The sequence below is a fragment of the Dendronephthya gigantea genome, unplaced genomic scaffold (genome assembly GCF_004324835.1).
Source record: "Dendronephthya gigantea isolate DGI-Jeju-01 unplaced genomic scaffold, DenGig_1.0 000034F, whole genome shotgun sequence".
Lineage (NCBI taxonomy): Eukaryota > Metazoa > Cnidaria > Anthozoa > Malacalcyonacea > Nephtheidae > Dendronephthya > Dendronephthya gigantea.
Window position 1 is genome coordinate 843746 of NW_021163044.1, and position 16920 is coordinate 860665.

General features: G+C 35.1%; 4 protein-coding genes and 1 long non-coding RNA gene across 6 annotated transcripts in view; 1 reads left to right on the forward strand and 4 right to left on the reverse strand.

The window, feature by feature from the left end:
* LOC114525462 (receptor-type tyrosine-protein phosphatase F-like) overlaps positions 1-659 on the reverse strand; it is a 9730-nt gene extending 9071 nt beyond the window's left edge. For both annotated transcript variants that reach the window (XM_028546824.1, XM_028546823.1), the window contains exon 1: positions 529-659. In XM_028546824.1, the coding sequence (XP_028402625.1) occupies positions 529-592 (64 nt within the window). In that variant the 5' untranslated portion in view covers positions 593-659. The remainder of the gene's footprint in view (positions 1-528) is intronic.
* Positions 1-7213, forward strand: part of LOC114525470 — a 27776-nt gene extending 20563 nt beyond the window's left edge. The window contains exons 3-4 of the long non-coding RNA XR_003687194.1: positions 3979-4071; positions 7128-7213. This is a non-coding gene — a long non-coding RNA (uncharacterized LOC114525470). The remainder of the gene's footprint in view (positions 1-3978; positions 4072-7127) is intronic.
* On the reverse strand, positions 1301-7572 carry LOC114525468. The gene is made up of 12 exons (XM_028546832.1): positions 6903-7572; positions 6441-6740; positions 5610-5909; positions 5199-5500; positions 4833-4968; positions 4433-4720; positions 3763-4053; positions 3412-3487; positions 3031-3334; positions 2710-2775; positions 2334-2621; positions 1301-2022 (listed from the first exon to the last, which is right to left on the reverse strand). The coding sequence occupies exons 1-11, from the start codon at positions 7333-7335 to the stop codon at positions 2604-2606; spliced, it is 2514 nt and encodes an 837-aa protein (XP_028402633.1). The 5' UTR covers positions 7336-7572; the 3' UTR covers positions 1301-2022; positions 2334-2603.
* A 2449-nt stretch (positions 7573-10021) lies between these two features.
* On the reverse strand, positions 10022-10807 carry LOC114525341. The gene is made up of 2 exons (XM_028546600.1): positions 10561-10807; positions 10022-10463 (listed from the first exon to the last, which is right to left on the reverse strand). The coding sequence occupies exons 1-2, from the start codon at positions 10789-10791 to the stop codon at positions 10200-10202; spliced, it is 495 nt and encodes a 164-aa protein (XP_028402401.1). The 5' UTR covers positions 10792-10807; the 3' UTR covers positions 10022-10199.
* Positions 10808-11158: 351 nt separating this feature from the next.
* On the reverse strand, positions 11159-16875 carry LOC114525343. Its single transcript, XM_028546602.1, has 13 exons — positions 16508-16875; positions 16027-16326; positions 15538-15675; positions 15006-15301; positions 14645-14780; positions 14248-14535; positions 13837-14127; positions 13415-13705; positions 13219-13294; positions 12803-13103; positions 12558-12615; positions 12132-12416; positions 11159-11966 (listed from the first exon to the last, which is right to left on the reverse strand). The coding sequence occupies exons 1-13, from the start codon at positions 16761-16763 to the stop codon at positions 11617-11619; spliced, it is 3066 nt and encodes a 1021-aa protein (XP_028402403.1). The 5' UTR covers positions 16764-16875; the 3' UTR covers positions 11159-11616.
* Positions 16876-16920: the final 45 nt, after the last annotated feature.

Sequence of the window (16920 nt, forward strand, 5' to 3'; positions counted from 1 at the left end):
TGCGGATTGATATTGTCATCCATCAGAATTTTTGTAGTACTATCTTGAGAAACACAAGTTCGAAAATGCTGAGGCGAATGATCTGTGGGATGCACACAATTTTTTTTATCAAACCATCGCGAATGAATTCGGCGAAATGACAAAAAGTAGGGCACCACCTGCGATACACAGTAACACTTTCACATTCACAGCAAATATATTTCTAACCTCTATAGTGCATACATGTTTAACCTCTATAGTGCATGCATATCTATGTATAGCTATGTGTAATGTGTATTATATATACATACACAAATATATATCTAGTTAACTGATCACGTAAAAGTTATGTACTCGAATATGAGAGACTGAGGGTCATTCATAGATACTTCAGACGCTGGTTTTTGTCCATGTCGTATAACTGAAAGTAACCTCTTGAGATATCACTTTATTGCGACAGTACATAGATTCATCAGATAAGTTCATCAGTGCGAATTAAGCCAAATATTCAGTTGTTATAAATCGTAAATGATATAGTTTAATACTTACCATGAAGATACAAGAGACTGACAATCAACTCTATAAATTTGTACTCAAAGCACTTGAGAAACATCTTCAAAAAGATACTTCATTAAGAACGAGATATACAAATATAACCGAAAACGACTTCGTGAATTGCGATTGCGGAAGACGAGACTAAATCAATCTAGCGAAGATAAATATTCATAGAAAGCCAGTGCAAAGTCTGAATGTTGCTTTTAATTTTATAATTGCATGCCCAAACCAAATTAATAACATTCTTTCACATCAGATATTTTAGAAAAGTTATACTTGGGTTACACTAGTCAGTATTATTCAAAACTTCAAATTATATATCAAGCGTAGCATATGTTGACTATATCGTGTTATATAACTTGTATATCGTGGTATATATGTAGCTACTGAATAATGAACGATAATCGACCTATAGTGATAATCGTTTTTAATCGTTTGTTTACATTTCTTACATTACTTCCTTAAGCACCCTTAAACGAACAAAGACAACATTTTAATGAATTTAGTTGTAGTCTCTTAGCCAAATCAGTTATCAAAATAGTTGCAAAATCTTTTTCTTTCATATCGTGATAAAAGCTTCTGAGGGCCTCACTGGTCTGCATGGCGGTTATTAGGTAATAAGGTGCGATACGAGACGTTTATATATAGCGAAGAAGATAATTTGAATCTCTTTTTTATCATTGGTTTTATCATTCAACGGTTATAATACAGGGATGTATACGAGTCAGTATATAATTCGATACTGATATTTTATATCAACTCAGTTTTTATCACCTCTTTATCAACTTCAACTGTCAATTCTTCAGTATTATTTTTGTCAACTACATCATGGGGACCTACGTAAATTCCATACATGCACATGCATTCATTTCTTAGTTGTACCATTTTTCTTATTTATATTTAACGGTTTATTATATTTAACGGTTATAATACGAGTCAGTATAATTCTATACACTGATATTTTATATCAACTTCTTATGATAATCACTTCAACTGTCAATTTTTTTGTGTTCGGTTATGTACGGAGTATACATTGCACGAATAGTCGATTTATTCAGGCTGGAAATTTCTAATTTGACAGCTCTTTTAAGTTTATACTATATGACTATATCAGTAGTTTATCGACAAATGCGTCGTAAAAGAGCCCTTGTTATTAAAGTCCAGTTTCCGCCTGATTTTCATATTTTTGGGGCGCTTCATTTAAATGACTATAGACATGATCATCATTTTCCTCCTTTCCAGGCCTTTTAAGCGCTGTATACGTCGATTTTTCATTTCCCACTTGTTCATAATTGTCGACGTCATCTTTTCCAGGATTTTCATAAATATCTTTGGAATTGTCCTTGCTCTTCTCCATGTTTTTCGTAGTGCTTGATGATTTGAGACGACCAACACGTGCACGGTAGATTAAATAAGCGATAACTACGACTGAAATGACAAGGAGAATTGCCAATACAATAATCCCAACAATTTCATTTCTTGCACCGTCTGAAATATAAAAAATTAAGAAGATGCATCGATCATGTATTGAAGAGTGAATGTTCTACGTAGCCAGTGTAAGAAATCCAACCATGCAGTTCCTAAATAATAATATACATGCAGAACTCGCGATTAAAAAGCTCGTGCATGGGTCATCTATAATGGGATCCTAAAATTTATTTGATTTTCGAATCAAGATTGATGAAATCGAGATCTGGAACTAACGATCCAGGATTCCGTTCCAGGCATTCCGTTCATTTTTGCAAGTGAAAGCCAGTGTGCATTTGTTAATTTCTCAATTTGTTAAAAATTCAAGTTACCTGTGGCGATTTGTTTTTGGATAAAAAATGTATGATTCGTGCTCTGAAACCTATCATGAACATGACAAATATATTTTCCAAAACTTGTTTCGTCTTTCACTTTTACAACTAGTAAAGAACAACGGTAAGGCTTTTCTATCTCCGTTAAACTATCCAGAGGCTTTCGATCTTTCTCCCAGCTGAAAGTAATTGGTGGTTCACCTTCAGCAGAACACAACAGGGTGACAAGATCACCTTCCTTTGCAATTACGTCACCACTGGACATGTTGGTTAACACACGAGGACTACCTGGGGAAGGAAATTAACAGGCATTTACATTTAACCTCAATTTTCTAAAACAGGTTTTTGTTTAATAAACCCTTTAAGAGTAAGTTACCTTGGGATGTACTAGCTGATTCATCTTTGTCTTCGAAACTGGGCTCCAGTCTGTAGAGTAATAATCCTATTTAAGGAAAATGATCATTATATATTATGACCCAGAAAGACGGATGATGACATGAAATAATACTTGTCCTGCTAGTTGGTGTAACGATGTTCCTCTTCCAATATTTGTCCTTTTCCACTCTTTAGACTTCAGTCTCCTTGTCAGCCACATTTTTTTTCCTCTCAATTTTTGACATGTAAGTAAGCCTGGTAAACTGAAACTAGGCAAAGGAATTATTGTATCTAGACTTTCATTAAATTTACATAGAATTACCTGGTCATTGAGTATCATCCTTTGAAAAATACTGTATCTAGTGCCAGATTCAAGCGGACCATTGTAGTAATCACTCGCAGTTGATCTGCGTCTTCGTGATGTTAGATCACTTGTATTCTTACCATCACCAAGTATAAACACGTTTTCATTCACATCGCCGGATGTAAAGACTGCGGCAATGTAAGGTTTGGGATCAGATGATTTTCTTGCCTCAGCATACGTCACTAGTTCATTGTTGTCATAACTACCAGATGATTTAGGTTCTTTACCGTCTTTAAGTTTTAAAGCTACGACGTAAAAATGCCTGAAGAGAAACATTTACCTCTTCAATAGCACTTGGTGTCTGTCTTCGTACACTAATATTTAAATAAATAAACTTACAAATACGTCATTGAAGGAATTTTCAATGAAAATTTGAGTGTACTTGACGTCACGTCAGCAGCCTCTTCTGTCGCTCCTATGAGAGAAAATGTTGATCATAAAAAACACAAAACTAAGTTGATGTGATACGGGCTTGCGTGTGCATGAATAATACATTCCCGCGTTTAAGAACGAAATTTTAGCAATTTTCTGCAGAGATGTTTTCCAAATCTGCGATTGAGATGTATCTTTAGATATTAGGTGAAGTTTCGAATCGGTCACAAAATGAAAAGCTTATTTTCGATACTTGAATATATCTGAACCAATTCAACATCACAGAATGGTGTTGTTCAACATTATTGTTCAACATACCTCCATTAGTAAAGAATCCTTTACTCTCACTGTAGTTACCACGACCAGCTTTAGTACTCGCTTGAACACGAATATAATATTTGGTTGATGGATTCAAATCCCGCGCAACCCAATTTCTTTCTGTGGTTGTAAATGAGTGAAAGCAAATTCCATCGTCTGTATTCGAAACACACACAGTATAACTGATAATGACGCCATTTTGTTTACTTTCCTCAGGAGGATCCCAAATGAAAGACAGAGATGATGTACTTCTTGATGTGGTTTTGATGTTTAATGGAGGACCACTTGGTGCTAAAAATCAAAATGGAGGTTCGTATAGTTGATATTTTGTATATTATTAGACAATTGAACCAAAACAAACAGCTCCGGGCGAGGTTCATATTTGAATTCCACCAGCACTATCTTTGAGAGAACATGAACCAATCAAATGCAACTAATCTATCAGATTAACTAATAACGAGCGCAATAGGTCAGCGAAAGGGTAGTGTTGTAAGTCAAATTTGGACCGCACTATAAACAATTATAAGAGGATTGTCAAGAAGACAGTTTTCTCAAGAAAACTAATTATGTTTCAATCAGTCAGGCTTCAATGTCGTAGGCATAGATTATGTCCTCACTAACGTCATTAATCACAACGTCGCCAATATAAGAAATATATTTCAATTCTAACCAGTTTCCAATGTTATAAATGAAGAACTCGTTTCTTCGCCAAAACCATCCTTGTTTCCAGCAGCTACAGATATTTCATAATTTGTGTATGGAGTGAGCTTATCTATTTTATATTTATTCATTTTTCCTGTTTTGATATTCAGAATAAGTGAGTCGTTTTTCTTCATTTTAATCCAAAATCTTGATACGCTGCTAAATCCTTGATTCTCAGGATCAATCCACGATATTTCGACACTTCGTGACTTAATGTTAAATACGATGAGGTTTCTAGGTTGGTCTGGATACAAAGCTTGAAAAAGAAAGCACATGAAACTGTGACAAATCTTTACTATGATAACTTTTTTATATCATAATTGTAAACTCATCCTCGGAGCGTCAATACTAAAATGAATGTAACTTACTGTCACCGCAAATCTCAATTCTCATACAAGGTTGATCTTCATGTGATAGTGGAGTAAACCGTAAAGCTCTTGTTTTTATGTCATTTAAACTTCTTATGGCTGCGTCATTGTAAGCATTCTTGTTGCCTTGAAATATCTTTGAAAAAGTGTGATGTGTTTTGCGTAAAATACCCAACACTATGATACTATATGACACAATAAAATAACCGTTATATTTTTTAAACCCCTTTGTAATTAAGATTGACATGAAATATTAAACATTCTATTAATATTCACTGAATACGAAAGAGCTATTGCTATAACTATATCGGGAAACGACGCCAACGTAAATTTTTCTGCTTCAAAAAGTCACATATAGTAAATTACCTTGCCACTCCCAGCCTGAACTTGCTTCCAACTTTTCAAATCAACCGTATTATTTAAGTTGTAAGTCTTCACCCATTTGGCACTGGTACTGTCACCAAACGTTGTCACATTATATAACACGTAAAGTCTTCCTAAGTCCACTTGAAGATAATGTTTGCCATCTGAGACAGAAGCACACCAAGAACTACCACTAGATATCCTTGCATCAGAAGCTCTGTGACCTTCTGAAGAAACTGAGGCAGTGAATGACGTATCTGGAAATCTTTCTTTGTCTTCTAACAGAGGATTATCACAAATATGACCTGAAATCAACATAAAGGATAAAGTTGGTCATTGTTAATAGTTTTCATTCTTTATGTTCTTTCAATCTGGTTTCCCTTGAAATTTCTAAAAATTAAAGTATTACATTACATTTAATGTACGAGAAACCAGAGCAATTTCCAACAAAAGCATTCATTGAACATTCAGACAAATCTATCTCTCCGCCATCACAGTCGATACTGCCAGAAAATATTGAATCTTTGACATCCGATGAACCAGTCTTATGAACAAGAGAGGATGCTCGTGTATAACCCAGTTGACGACAAACAACATCCTTGGCGTTGTTCTTTAAACTTTGCCAACAAACAGTCTTAGTTCCACTGCGTTCTGTCACTAGTTGTATAAAACCCTCATTTGGTAGAGTGGAATTAGACAAATGCACGTTATCCACTACAAAAACAAAAACAACAATAGTAAATGTTTACATATTTTGCAAAGAATACTTTTCGTATACCTACTTCTAAATACACGTTTTTCCTTATATCGTTTATCTGCAATATAATCGCTTTTCTGCAATTTTCACATGCATCATATCGAGGAATTTTTATATTTTGTTTATCTTCACTGATATTCATGATGGTTGAGAACCTATGATGAATTGGAATTTATTGGGGCCAATAACTGGTATGGCGCTTAGAAGCTACTTCCATCGGTTATTTTTTGTAATCGATTTGGCGTTGAAAAACAGTAGAATTATTTCGCTTAATCGCATTTACATTTAATTTAAATAGCTATAGGATGTCCATATACGCTGGTTTCTAGGTTAGGTTTTTACTAAATAAGGGTCGCATCAGTTAGTATTAATCTGCGTTAAAATGAAGGTTAACAAAATTATAGATTGTGTACGAAGTTTCTCGCGCGCTAGAAACATGCATTAAATACTCAGCGCTCCAACGCAACTTCAATCCAAATCAAACATACCACATAATGAGTATTGTTTTGATGTATCAATACATTGATATTCAAAGTAAAGATATTTTTTCAATCCAGGACACAGATAATCAGAAAACAAGGTTTCATTCACAGTTATTTTACACTCATGTTGACCATCACATTGTTTCTTAACAAGACATGTTACATCAACTGTACAACTATAATCATCATTCAAACCACATGTCTTTGAGTCAGACAATCCACGGTAAGATGCAGTCTTGACCACCATGAACTGATCTTTAGGACAAGTGACATTCTCTGTCGTTTTTCCATAACATGTCACTGAACCTTGATAAGGATAACACAAAATGTTAATCGCGTTTGAGACTGGAAAGGACTCGGGGAGAATACAGCTGTAGCTAATTATACGTTCTTTTTCTCAATTTTTTCTCGTTACTGTTGAATTTCTCAGACAACTCTGGCAGGCAAAAAAGATCGCACAAAACTTACCAAAATTAAAACGTTTATTCTTCCCGTCTAGACAGCTTACGTTTGTTTTTATGTATCCATCAGGGTCTGCACACCTGGCTGCAGAATTATAAAATCCACGTAAACCTCCCGAAGAGGTTTGTTCTATAACCCGTTTGTTAGCACAGGCAGATTTTTCTTTAATTTTTGGGGTGGCAGGAACGTAGACCCAAAACATTTCATCTTGACCCTTCTTCTGATATATAGCAAGACATCCTTGTCTTTTCAAATTCAACATGGCGCCATTATCACGAAACCGAAACTGAGCAGCTGGATCCAGACAGTTGTTGGAGAGTTCAAGAAAAGATACGCTGCCCCAGTCCGGGCCTTGTGACTGTATTCGTGCTGTGTCATAGATACACATTCCTGTCTTGATATGTTTCACAAAGAAACCAGCAACATCTGGAAAAAACATGAACACAAACACATCTCGCCTGGCTTACCCCTGAATGTATGAGACTGAAAATTTAAGATTCAAGAGTATGCTTGATTTTCTTGCGGTGTTTTAACGAAATATTAGAAAGTTTAAGCTTCACGTTATACCTCAACCGGCAAACAACAGGCAAAGAAAAATATAGGCAAAAATGTGATAAAGTGTAAACGAACTCGAAGTTTTAAAACTCCAGGCGCAATTGTTGTTTTCTTATAGGAAAAAAAATAGAAAACGAAGAATCTGGACGAAAATTCTGTCAAGAAAGTTCAGTCTTTCCCGTTTCCGCTTTCCAGAATTGCGATGCTTGAATTAACTCCTTATTTAAAGCTCTAGTTATTCATATTTTCCAAGTCAATCACGCAGATAATTAGTGAACGATCATTAAGCGAAATATTGCCATTGGAAACTCTATATAGTTATATAAAGTATCGGCAATATAATAAGAACCATCCCCAGAGATACGAAATATCGAATCTAATTACTTGCTTTGCCAATATATAAAACAATGTAGTATGATTAACAGAGGGCGGCGGACATATTTTTATAACCTAACTTGTATCCAGGTAAAAAAGTTACAGTAATTCATCACGTAAAAAATTATTATAATATGTGTATTCATATTTGCGTAGTCATGAAGATTAAGTTTGCCATCGTTTGATCAGTTTTAAAACGAGAATGGGAGTTGATGGAAGTTATAAGACATGTTTACCTTCGCCGTCAATAATGTCAGTAATCGTCAGTACTCTTTAACTTTAGACTTTCGCAATTTTGGTAATGAGCGGTCTAACGCAAGCGAAACTTGCAACTCACATCAACTCGCATTAATCATGAGACAGTGCACAAATCATTGTGAATTAGACAGAATTTCAAAGCATGGTGAAATATTTTAAAAGCTAGCCTACTTACTATGAAGATACAAGAGACTGACAATAAACGCTGATAATTTCCACTCATTGCACTTGAAAAGCATCTTTTCTTTTTAAAAAGTCGATTCATGCATCGACAAAGATATCTGCAGTAAAGATGTAAGTTTAAACGAAGGCGGAAGAAGAACTAAATCGTTGATGTTGCGAAGATAAATATTCATAAAACTCAGTGTGAAGTCTGAATGCTGCTTTCATGATCTCAAACAAACAAAACGTCTGACATTCTTTAACAGTTTTAGCAAATTGTGTTTTGTTCTTGTTAAATTACTGTAAATAATAGCACCAATCACAAATCTATCATCTTTCTCAAAAGCTATCTAAATGACATGGTCACGTTATATTAAGAGAAGTGATTCTCTCTAGACCTTATTTGTTTTCGAAGAGTCTATTTTTAAAATTAAATAAGCAACAGTTATTTATGGTCTGTGGCCCTATTTATTTGTTTTCCGGTATGCTTAGTTTAGAACTGTTTATATGATTTATTTTCCATGTTATATCTTTCGCCATTTCTTGCTTATATGTCGTACGTCATTTAATTGGTTATAAAGGTCTTAGCATTTCTCATCTCGTGTTGTGTTGTGAATTAAATGCTCACTGATCATATGTATTTAATATTCATAATTGCATGCCTGTTGGCACTTTCCATCAACCAATGGTGATAAAACGATAAGGTCGAAATATGAGCTTAAACCAACAGGTGGTCTTAACTAGATTATAAATAACACCTGGACGTCTTCATTTCATTATTGAAATATTAATCTTAAAGGACATTGGCAACGAAAATTTTTATTCGCTATTTTTAAAGTGTTCAACCGTCTAATTATGGATATAGTGTTAATTTGTTCCAAAAATGTTTCGTTTATGAGTTATTTTCACCACAATTCAGCCAAAATTTGGACCTCGTCTGCCATATTGGATCAATTTTTGAAAAAATTATATTTGGCGGAAGTGACGTCATTTGATGGGTTCCCTAAACACATCAATATATTTTACTAGCGTGTTTACTGTGTTTATCGAGATTTTTTGCTTTAAAAAGGGAGTTGTAGTTTTTTTATGATTGTCATGGAACATATTAACGAAAACCATGCAGTTAGAGGAAGTGTTGCCCTACCAATATGAGCCAGAGGCGCAGGGAAAATCTTGTGATATATATCTAACGATAGCGATGCCGAAAACGGTAGTGATTCATCTTCCTCTGACGAAGATTTCGATCGCGAGTTCGAAATAGGGAATGCGGGCGCCTTGAAAAACTTACTTGGTGTAAATGTGGACATTGCGCATTATTAACAAGGGCTGTAGAATGTTATTGCTGCTATGAAAAAGCACTAGAGTACGACGAATACGAACATTTCGCAAACTCGCGCTTCGTCGTGTGGTCACTCAAATAATATTTTGTCGTGTCGTATGACATGTTCATTTGATTTCTCTCACATGATACGGCAATTCCTCTAAAAGGAACAAATAAACCGTGCGTTTGATGCTGTTCGATTAAGTTTCGATTTAATTGGGGAAAGAATATATTAAATACATGTAGATTCTGGTCCTATTTTAATATTATCGCTGCTATTTCGCCGTTTAATAACAAGATATGATCACTTATGGTTGCGTTGACACGTCGCAGTTAATTTGCACAGGATTGAAGATTTAATATATAAAGCACGAATTCCAAAGTGTAAGACAAAGTGAACGTATCATGCGGTTTATTTACATTTTTGAACAATTAAACTTCTATACTTTTTAAAGTACAATGAGCTTCTGAATTTCGCGATCGAACAACATTTAGGTTTGCAAGGCATCTAAATGAATATGAACTGTATAAAATGCACCGCATATAATGTCAATTGCACGGCATATAAAGAGAAATGCACCGCGTATAATGTCAATTGCATGGCATATAAAGAGAATGCACCGCGTATAATGTCAATTGCATGGCATATAAAGAGAATGCACCGCGTATAATGTCAATTGCACGGCATATAAAGAGAAATGCACCGCGTATAATGTCAATTGCATGGCATATAAAGAGAAATGCACCGCGTATAATGTCAATTGCACGGCATATAAAGAGAAATGCACCGCGTATAATGTCAATTGCATGGCATATAAAGAGAATGCACCGCGTATAATGTCAATTGCACGGCATATAAAGAGAAATGCACCGCGTATAATGTCAATTGCACGGCATATAAAGAGAATGCACCGCGTATAATGTCAATTGCATGCATATAAAGAGAATGCACCGCGTATAATGTCAATTGCACGGCATATAAGAGAAATGCACCGCGTATAATGTCAATTGCACGGCATATAAAGAGAAATGCACCGCGTATAATGTCAATTGCACGGCATATAAAGAGAAATGCACCGCGTATAATGTCAATTGCATGGCATATAAAGAGAAATGCACCGCGTATAATGTCAATTGCATGGCATATAAAGAGAAATGCACCGCGTATAATGTCAATTGCATGGCATATAAAGAGAAATGCACCGCGTATAATGTCAATTGCATGGCATATAAAGAGAAACGCACCGCGTATAATGTCAAAAGGACAGCATATAAAGAAAAATGCACCGCATATAATGTCAAAAGGACAGCATATAGAGACAAAAGCACCGCATATGATGAATATATACCAACGTAAGACAGCTATGGCATTCCATAGTATTGTTTATGTTCAGAGCCTTCATATTGAAGACTAGCACGTGCGCGGCACGCCGGAGTTAACGCCAGAAAAGGCGTCTTGTTTATGCTAAAATATAGTAAAATTGTTAGCAGGGGAAAATATGCGCGCCTTAGCTTTAGTATAAATCTAAATATAAGTAGAATTCTAAACTTTGGGAGATTGGTTATTAGCTGTGTTGTGTTGCCACCGTAACGTCCTGTTGTGTATCGACGTGCACTGCATGTGTAAATATGTGTGTACATAGTTCATATTCAATGTTCTCTTCCAAATATTTTGAAAAACATGTCCCCGCAATGTTGATGCGTTAATTTTGCATAGGTATTTGATTCTGTCCCCCCTCTATACTCTATTTTACCAAGTTTTTCAAGTTGCCATATGAGAATACAACAATAGTTTATATAATCATATTTCCCGAACCCATCAAATGACGTCACAAATGTATTCTAGCATAAATTAGCATAAAGCTCGATTTTCAAAATGGCGGACCACCGATGAACATTTTTGGAAATTTTCTCAAGAACCAAATTCGATAGACACACAAAAACATTAAATTAAGTATTTCCTAGATGATTTCAACAGATTTGGCAAATAAAAATTTTCGTTGCCAATGTCCTTTAAGTTTATTGTAAATGTTCCGTGCAAAAGCCTCTTTATAACCCAGTTTCCTTCTGGTTTTCGTATTCTTGCGGTCTTTTATTCAGATGACTATAAACATGATCATCTTCGTCCTTTCCAGGTCTTTTAAGAGCTGTATACGTCGACTGTTCATTCTCCACTTGTTCATAATTGTCAACGTCATTTTTGTTCGGATTTTCATAAATATCTTTTGAACTGTCTTTGGTCTTCCTCTCCAAATTTCCCGTAGTGCTTGACGATTTGAGACGATGAACTCGGTGAAACAATAAATAAGCAATAATAATGAGTAAAATGACCAGAATAATTATTAATACTATAATTCCCACAAGAAGATTTCCGCGATCTTCGCCCTCTCCTTGAGCTCCTGAAAGGAAGAGCAAAAATTAGAAAGATGCAACCCAAAATACAACAGTTTTACACTCCGTTTAGGATTCATTTCAAGACCCTCTGTTGTAGAACTGTAACCGATGCAAAAAGCTTTGGAAACTACACAAGTTTTTTTCTCTCCCTAATTTAGTTTGTAAATTACCTGTAAGTTTTACAACTGAAATTGTATGAGCAGTTTTTGTAAATCGATCTTGAATATTGCAAATGTATTTTCCAAAACTTTTTTCGTCTTTTATTGTTACAACCAGAACAGAACTGCGATAAGGGGTATTCTTTTCTATAAAACTCTCCAGAGGCTTTCCATCTTTTTCCCAACTGAAAGTGATCGGTGGTTCACCTTGAGCAGAACACAACAAGTTGACAAGATCACCTTCCTTTGCCATTACGTCACCACTGGACATGTTGGTTAACACACGAGGGACACCATCTGACGAACAGAAACACAGTTATACATTCCAAGTTAACTAATGAGCAGGTTGGGGGCATGTAGAATTAAATCTATAATAAACGTAAACATACCATGTTTTTTCCCCTCAAAAAATAAAGTGTTATAATTTATATGCAATACCTGAGTTTATGCTAAGGGTTGTCGATGGAGGACTCCAATCAGTGGAGTAAAATTCACCCTTAAATGAAATATTTAGGACAGATAGATATAGAGTGGACGAAAAATAAGTTTACGGGTATTAGGATATTAGATATAACAGTATGAGGATATAAGATATTGAGATTTGTTAGTGAAAATGCAGAAGGATCACTTGGTGTTATTGAATATATTTGTCTATCCTAATGTATCATCATAACTAGCAATACCTTGTCATCAAGAAAGATCCTTTGAAAAATACTGTAACTTGCTCCAGACTCCAGTGGTCCATTATAATAATCAATTGTTGTTGATCTTCGTCTTCGTGTTGTTTGAAAACTTGTATTTCCACCATCACCAAGTATAAACATGTTTTTATTCCTGCTTGTTATGACGGCGGCAATATAAGGTTTTGGTTTAGCTGACGTTTTAGCTTTTTCGTATGTTACTAGATCATTTTTATCGTAATTGCTGGGTGATGGAAGTTTGTCACTGCTCTTTCTCAGTTTCAAAGCCACGACGTAAAAATATCTAAAACATATTTTGTTTGTCAAGTAAAAGACAAAGTCTGTAGTTGGTCGTCCAAATAATTTCTTCCATGCAATTATCTGAAATATTGTTTTAGGAACGCCGGTTTTGAACTTACGTAAAATTTTCTGAAGGAATTTGTAACGAGAAAGTTAATGTAGTTTCTGTTCTCTTTGTTGCCATCTTTGTTCCTTCTGTAAAATAAATAACATCAATGATACGAACCTGAATATCAGTATGTAGTTTGTGATGTTAACTCTCCGTCTTAAGTCGATGAGATCTGACAACGAAACTATGAAATATAGGCCCTATACCTCCATTTGTAAATATTCCTTGACTTTTACTGTAGTTTCCTCGACCAACTTTAGTACTTGCAAGAACACGAACAAAATATTTGGTTGATGCATTCAAACTGTCGATGACTAACATCATCTTCTCTGTAGTATGTTCTTTAAAGCAAGGTTTAGTTTCTTCATGTGAGATACACACAGTATAATTGACGATCACGCCATTTCTTTTCTCTTCTTCAGGAGGATCCCACGTGACTGATAACGAGGATGAATTTTCTGCGGTGACTTTGACGTTCAGTGGAGGACCTTCTGGAGCTGGAAATTTAATTGTAAGTTGTTTCCTTGAGTTTGTTTTAGAAAGTGTTTGTATTATATGATTAGCCGCCTCAATTACCGATGAAGCCGATGCTTCGAAACCGCGTTAAGAAATTATCCATCATTCTTACCGTCCTCTCGTGTTGAAAACATAATAGTTTTCGCTGAACTAAAACCATCGTTGTTTCCAGCAGCTACAGATATTTCATAACTTGTGTATGGAGTGAGCTTATCTATTATATATTCATTTATTTTTCCCGTGATGATATTCAGAATAAGCGAGTTGTCCGCTTTCTTCATTATTATAAAAAATCGTGATACGCTGGTAAATCCTTGATTCTCAGGATCAATCCATGATATTTCAACATTTCGTGACTTGATGTTTGAGACGGTGAGGTTTCTTGGTTGGTCTGGATATAAAGCTGTTAGGAATAAAAATAAAATGAGATAAATTTCCTTTCTAAATTATCATTGCCAACTCTTTATTAAAGCCTCGATGGGATATAAAGTAATGTATAACTTACTTATAATTATCCACTTACCATCTTCTCGTGTTGAAAACATAATTGTTTTCGCTGAACTAAAACCATCCTTGTTTCCAGCAGCTACAGATATTTCATAACTTGTGTATGGAGTGAGCTTATCTATTATATATTCATTTATTTTTCCCGTGATGATATTCTGATTAAGTGAGTCATGTTTCTTTATTTTAATCCAAAATCTTGATACGCTGGTAAATCCTTGATTCTCAGGATCAATCCACGATATTTCAACACTTTGTGACTTGATGTTAAAGACGGTGATGTTTCTTGGTTGGTCTGGATATAAGGCTATTAGGAATGAAAATAAATGAGATAAATATCCTTTAGAAATTATTATTAGCAGCTATTAACTAACTTATTAAAGCCTTGATGGGAGATAAAGTAATGTATAACTTACTGTCACCACAAATTTCAATTCTCATACAAGGTTGAACTTCATATGATAATGGAATAAATCGTAAAACTCTTGTTGTTATGTAATTTAAATTTCTTATGACTGCGTCATTGTAAGCATTCTTGTTGCCTTGAAATATCTATTAAAAAGGGTAAAATTAAGTAAATATTTCATTTGTTGTTAATTATACCGTTCTTGAAATATTTAATGATAATAAACCGTCTAAATAATGTTTTGCTTGTTTGCTATGAAAGATTTAGTTGCTAAAACAAAAAATATGTCTCTAATCACCTTTTAGCTAGAGGCTTTTGTATTTTAAGGTAGCTAGTCTAGTGAAAACAGCAAACTGGAACAAAAAAATTACCGTCCCGTTTTGTACTCGTCTCCAGTTTACCAGGTCAACAGTGTAATTAAGATTAAATGATGTCAACCATTTAGAGCCAGTGGTATCGCTAAATGTCGCTATAGCATATAACACGTAAAGTCTTCCCAGGTCCACTTGAAGATAATGTTTACCATCTGAGACAGAAGCACACCAAGAACTACCACTAGATATCCTTGCATCAGAAGCTCTTTGACCTTCTGAAGAAACAGATGCAGTGAATGACGAATCTGGAAATCTTTCTTTGTCTTCTAACAAAGGATTGTTGCAAATATGACCTGAAATAAAGAATGTTAATCCATATTTGTTCACGTAACCTGCACAAGCATATCCAGAATTTACTTACATTTGATGTAAGAGAGCTGTGAACAGCTTTTTTGAGAATTTGTAAGTGAACATTGAGACAAGTGATGCTCTTCGCCATCACAGTCAATGCTTCCAGAAAATTCTTCTTTCGTGCTAGACATAGCAGTCTTATTAACAAGAGAGGATGCTCGTGTATAACCCAGACTACCCAGTTGACGACAAATAACATCCTTGGCGTTGTTCTTTAAACTCTGCCAACAAACAGTCTTGGTTCCATTATAATTCACATCTATTTGTATAAAACCCTCGTTTGGTAGAGATGAGTCTGACAGATGCACGTTATCCACTACAAAAACAACAATAGTAAATGTTTACGTATTTTAAAAAGAATTCTTCTCGGGTATTCTTAGCTACTAATAAATAAACATCTGATTTTCTTGAGCGTAATTAAGTACCAACTTATTAAATTTGCTATTCCGCAATTCTTACGTCATATCCAGAACAAAAGTTACATATTATCTTTATATTTACAATGGTTGAGGACCTATGGTGAATTCATTTGGGCCAATAACAAATAACGCTCAGTTATATCTTTTAGTATAAATCAGAAACAATTAATTATAACGCTTAATTGCATGCACTGACATTTAATTTAAATAGCTAGAAAATATCCCACGCAGACGCAGGTTTAACATACCACATAATGAATATTGTTTTGATGTATCAATACATTGATATTCAAAGTAAAGATATTTTTTCAATCTAGGACACAGATCATCAGAGAACAAGGTTTCATTTACAGTTATTTTACACTCATGTTGACCATCACATTGTTTCTTAACAAGACATGTTACATCAACTGTACAACTATAATCATCACTCAAACCACATGTCTTTGAGTCAGACAATCCACGGTAAGATGCAGTCTTAACCACCATGAACTGATCTTTAGGACAGGCGACATTCTCTGTCGTATTTCCATAACATGTCACTGAACCTTGATAAGGATAACACGAAATGTTAATCGCGATCGAAACTCAAAAAGATGAAGTGAGTTTGTCTACTTGGTTTAATAATATAGAGTTAGATTCTGAGCACTTCTCCTCTGTACTGTTGAATACATTTCTTAGACAAACCCTGGCATGCAGAAAGATCGTACCGACAGAAAAGAAACTTACCAAAATTAAAACGTTTATTCTCCCCGTCTAGACAGCTTACGGTCGTTTTTATGTATCTATCAGGGTCTGCACACCTGGCTGCAGAATCAAAAAATCCGTGTAAACCTCCCGAAGAGGTTTGTTTTATAACCCGTTTGTTAGCACACGCAGAAAATTCTATATCTTTTGAGGGATCGGGGACGTAGACGTAAAACATTTCATCTTGATAACGCCTGTTAAATATAGCAAGACATCCTTGTCTTTTCAAATTCAACATGGCGCCATTATCACGAAACCGAAACTGAGCAGCTGGATCCAGACAGTTGTTGGAGAGTTCAAGTAAAGATAGGCTACCCCAGCTCGAGCCGTGTGACTGTATTCGTGCTGTGTCATGCATAGATACACTTTCCTGTCTTCACATGTTTCACAAAGAA

Excerpts from the sequence above, each read along its gene's own strand:
- LOC114525343 (XM_028546602.1), bottom strand. The coding sequence starts at position 16,763 with ATGTTGAATTTGAAAAGACAAGGATGTCTTGCTATATTTAACAGGCGT. Across the intron at positions 15,676-16,026 it reads AAAACAATATTCATTATGTG|TGGATAACGTGCATCTGTCA; the intron begins GTATGTTAAACC and ends TTGTTTTTGTAG. Across the intron at positions 14,536-14,644 it reads AATTGAAATTTGTGGTGACA|CCTTATATCCAGACCAACCA; the intron begins GTAAGTTATACA and ends CATTCCTAATAG.
- LOC114525341 (XM_028546600.1), bottom strand. The coding sequence starts at position 10,791 with ATGCAATTGACATTATACGCGGTGCATTTCTCTTTATATGCCATGCAA. Across the intron at positions 10,464-10,560 it reads TGCAATTGACATTATACGCG|TGCCGTGCAATTGACATTAT; the intron begins GTGCATTTCTCT and ends ATTCTCTTTATA.
- LOC114525468 (XM_028546832.1), bottom strand. The coding sequence starts at position 7,335 with ATGTTTTTTCCAGATGTTGCTGGTTTCTTTGTGAAACATATCAAGACA. Across the intron at positions 4,054-4,432 it reads ATTTATAACATTGGAAACTG|CACCAAGTGGTCCTCCATTA; the intron begins GTTAGAATTGAA and ends TTTGATTTTTAG. Across the intron at positions 2,776-3,030 it reads GGATGATACTCAATGACCAG|GATTATTACTCTACAGACTG; the intron begins GTAATTCTATGT and ends TTCCTTAAATAG.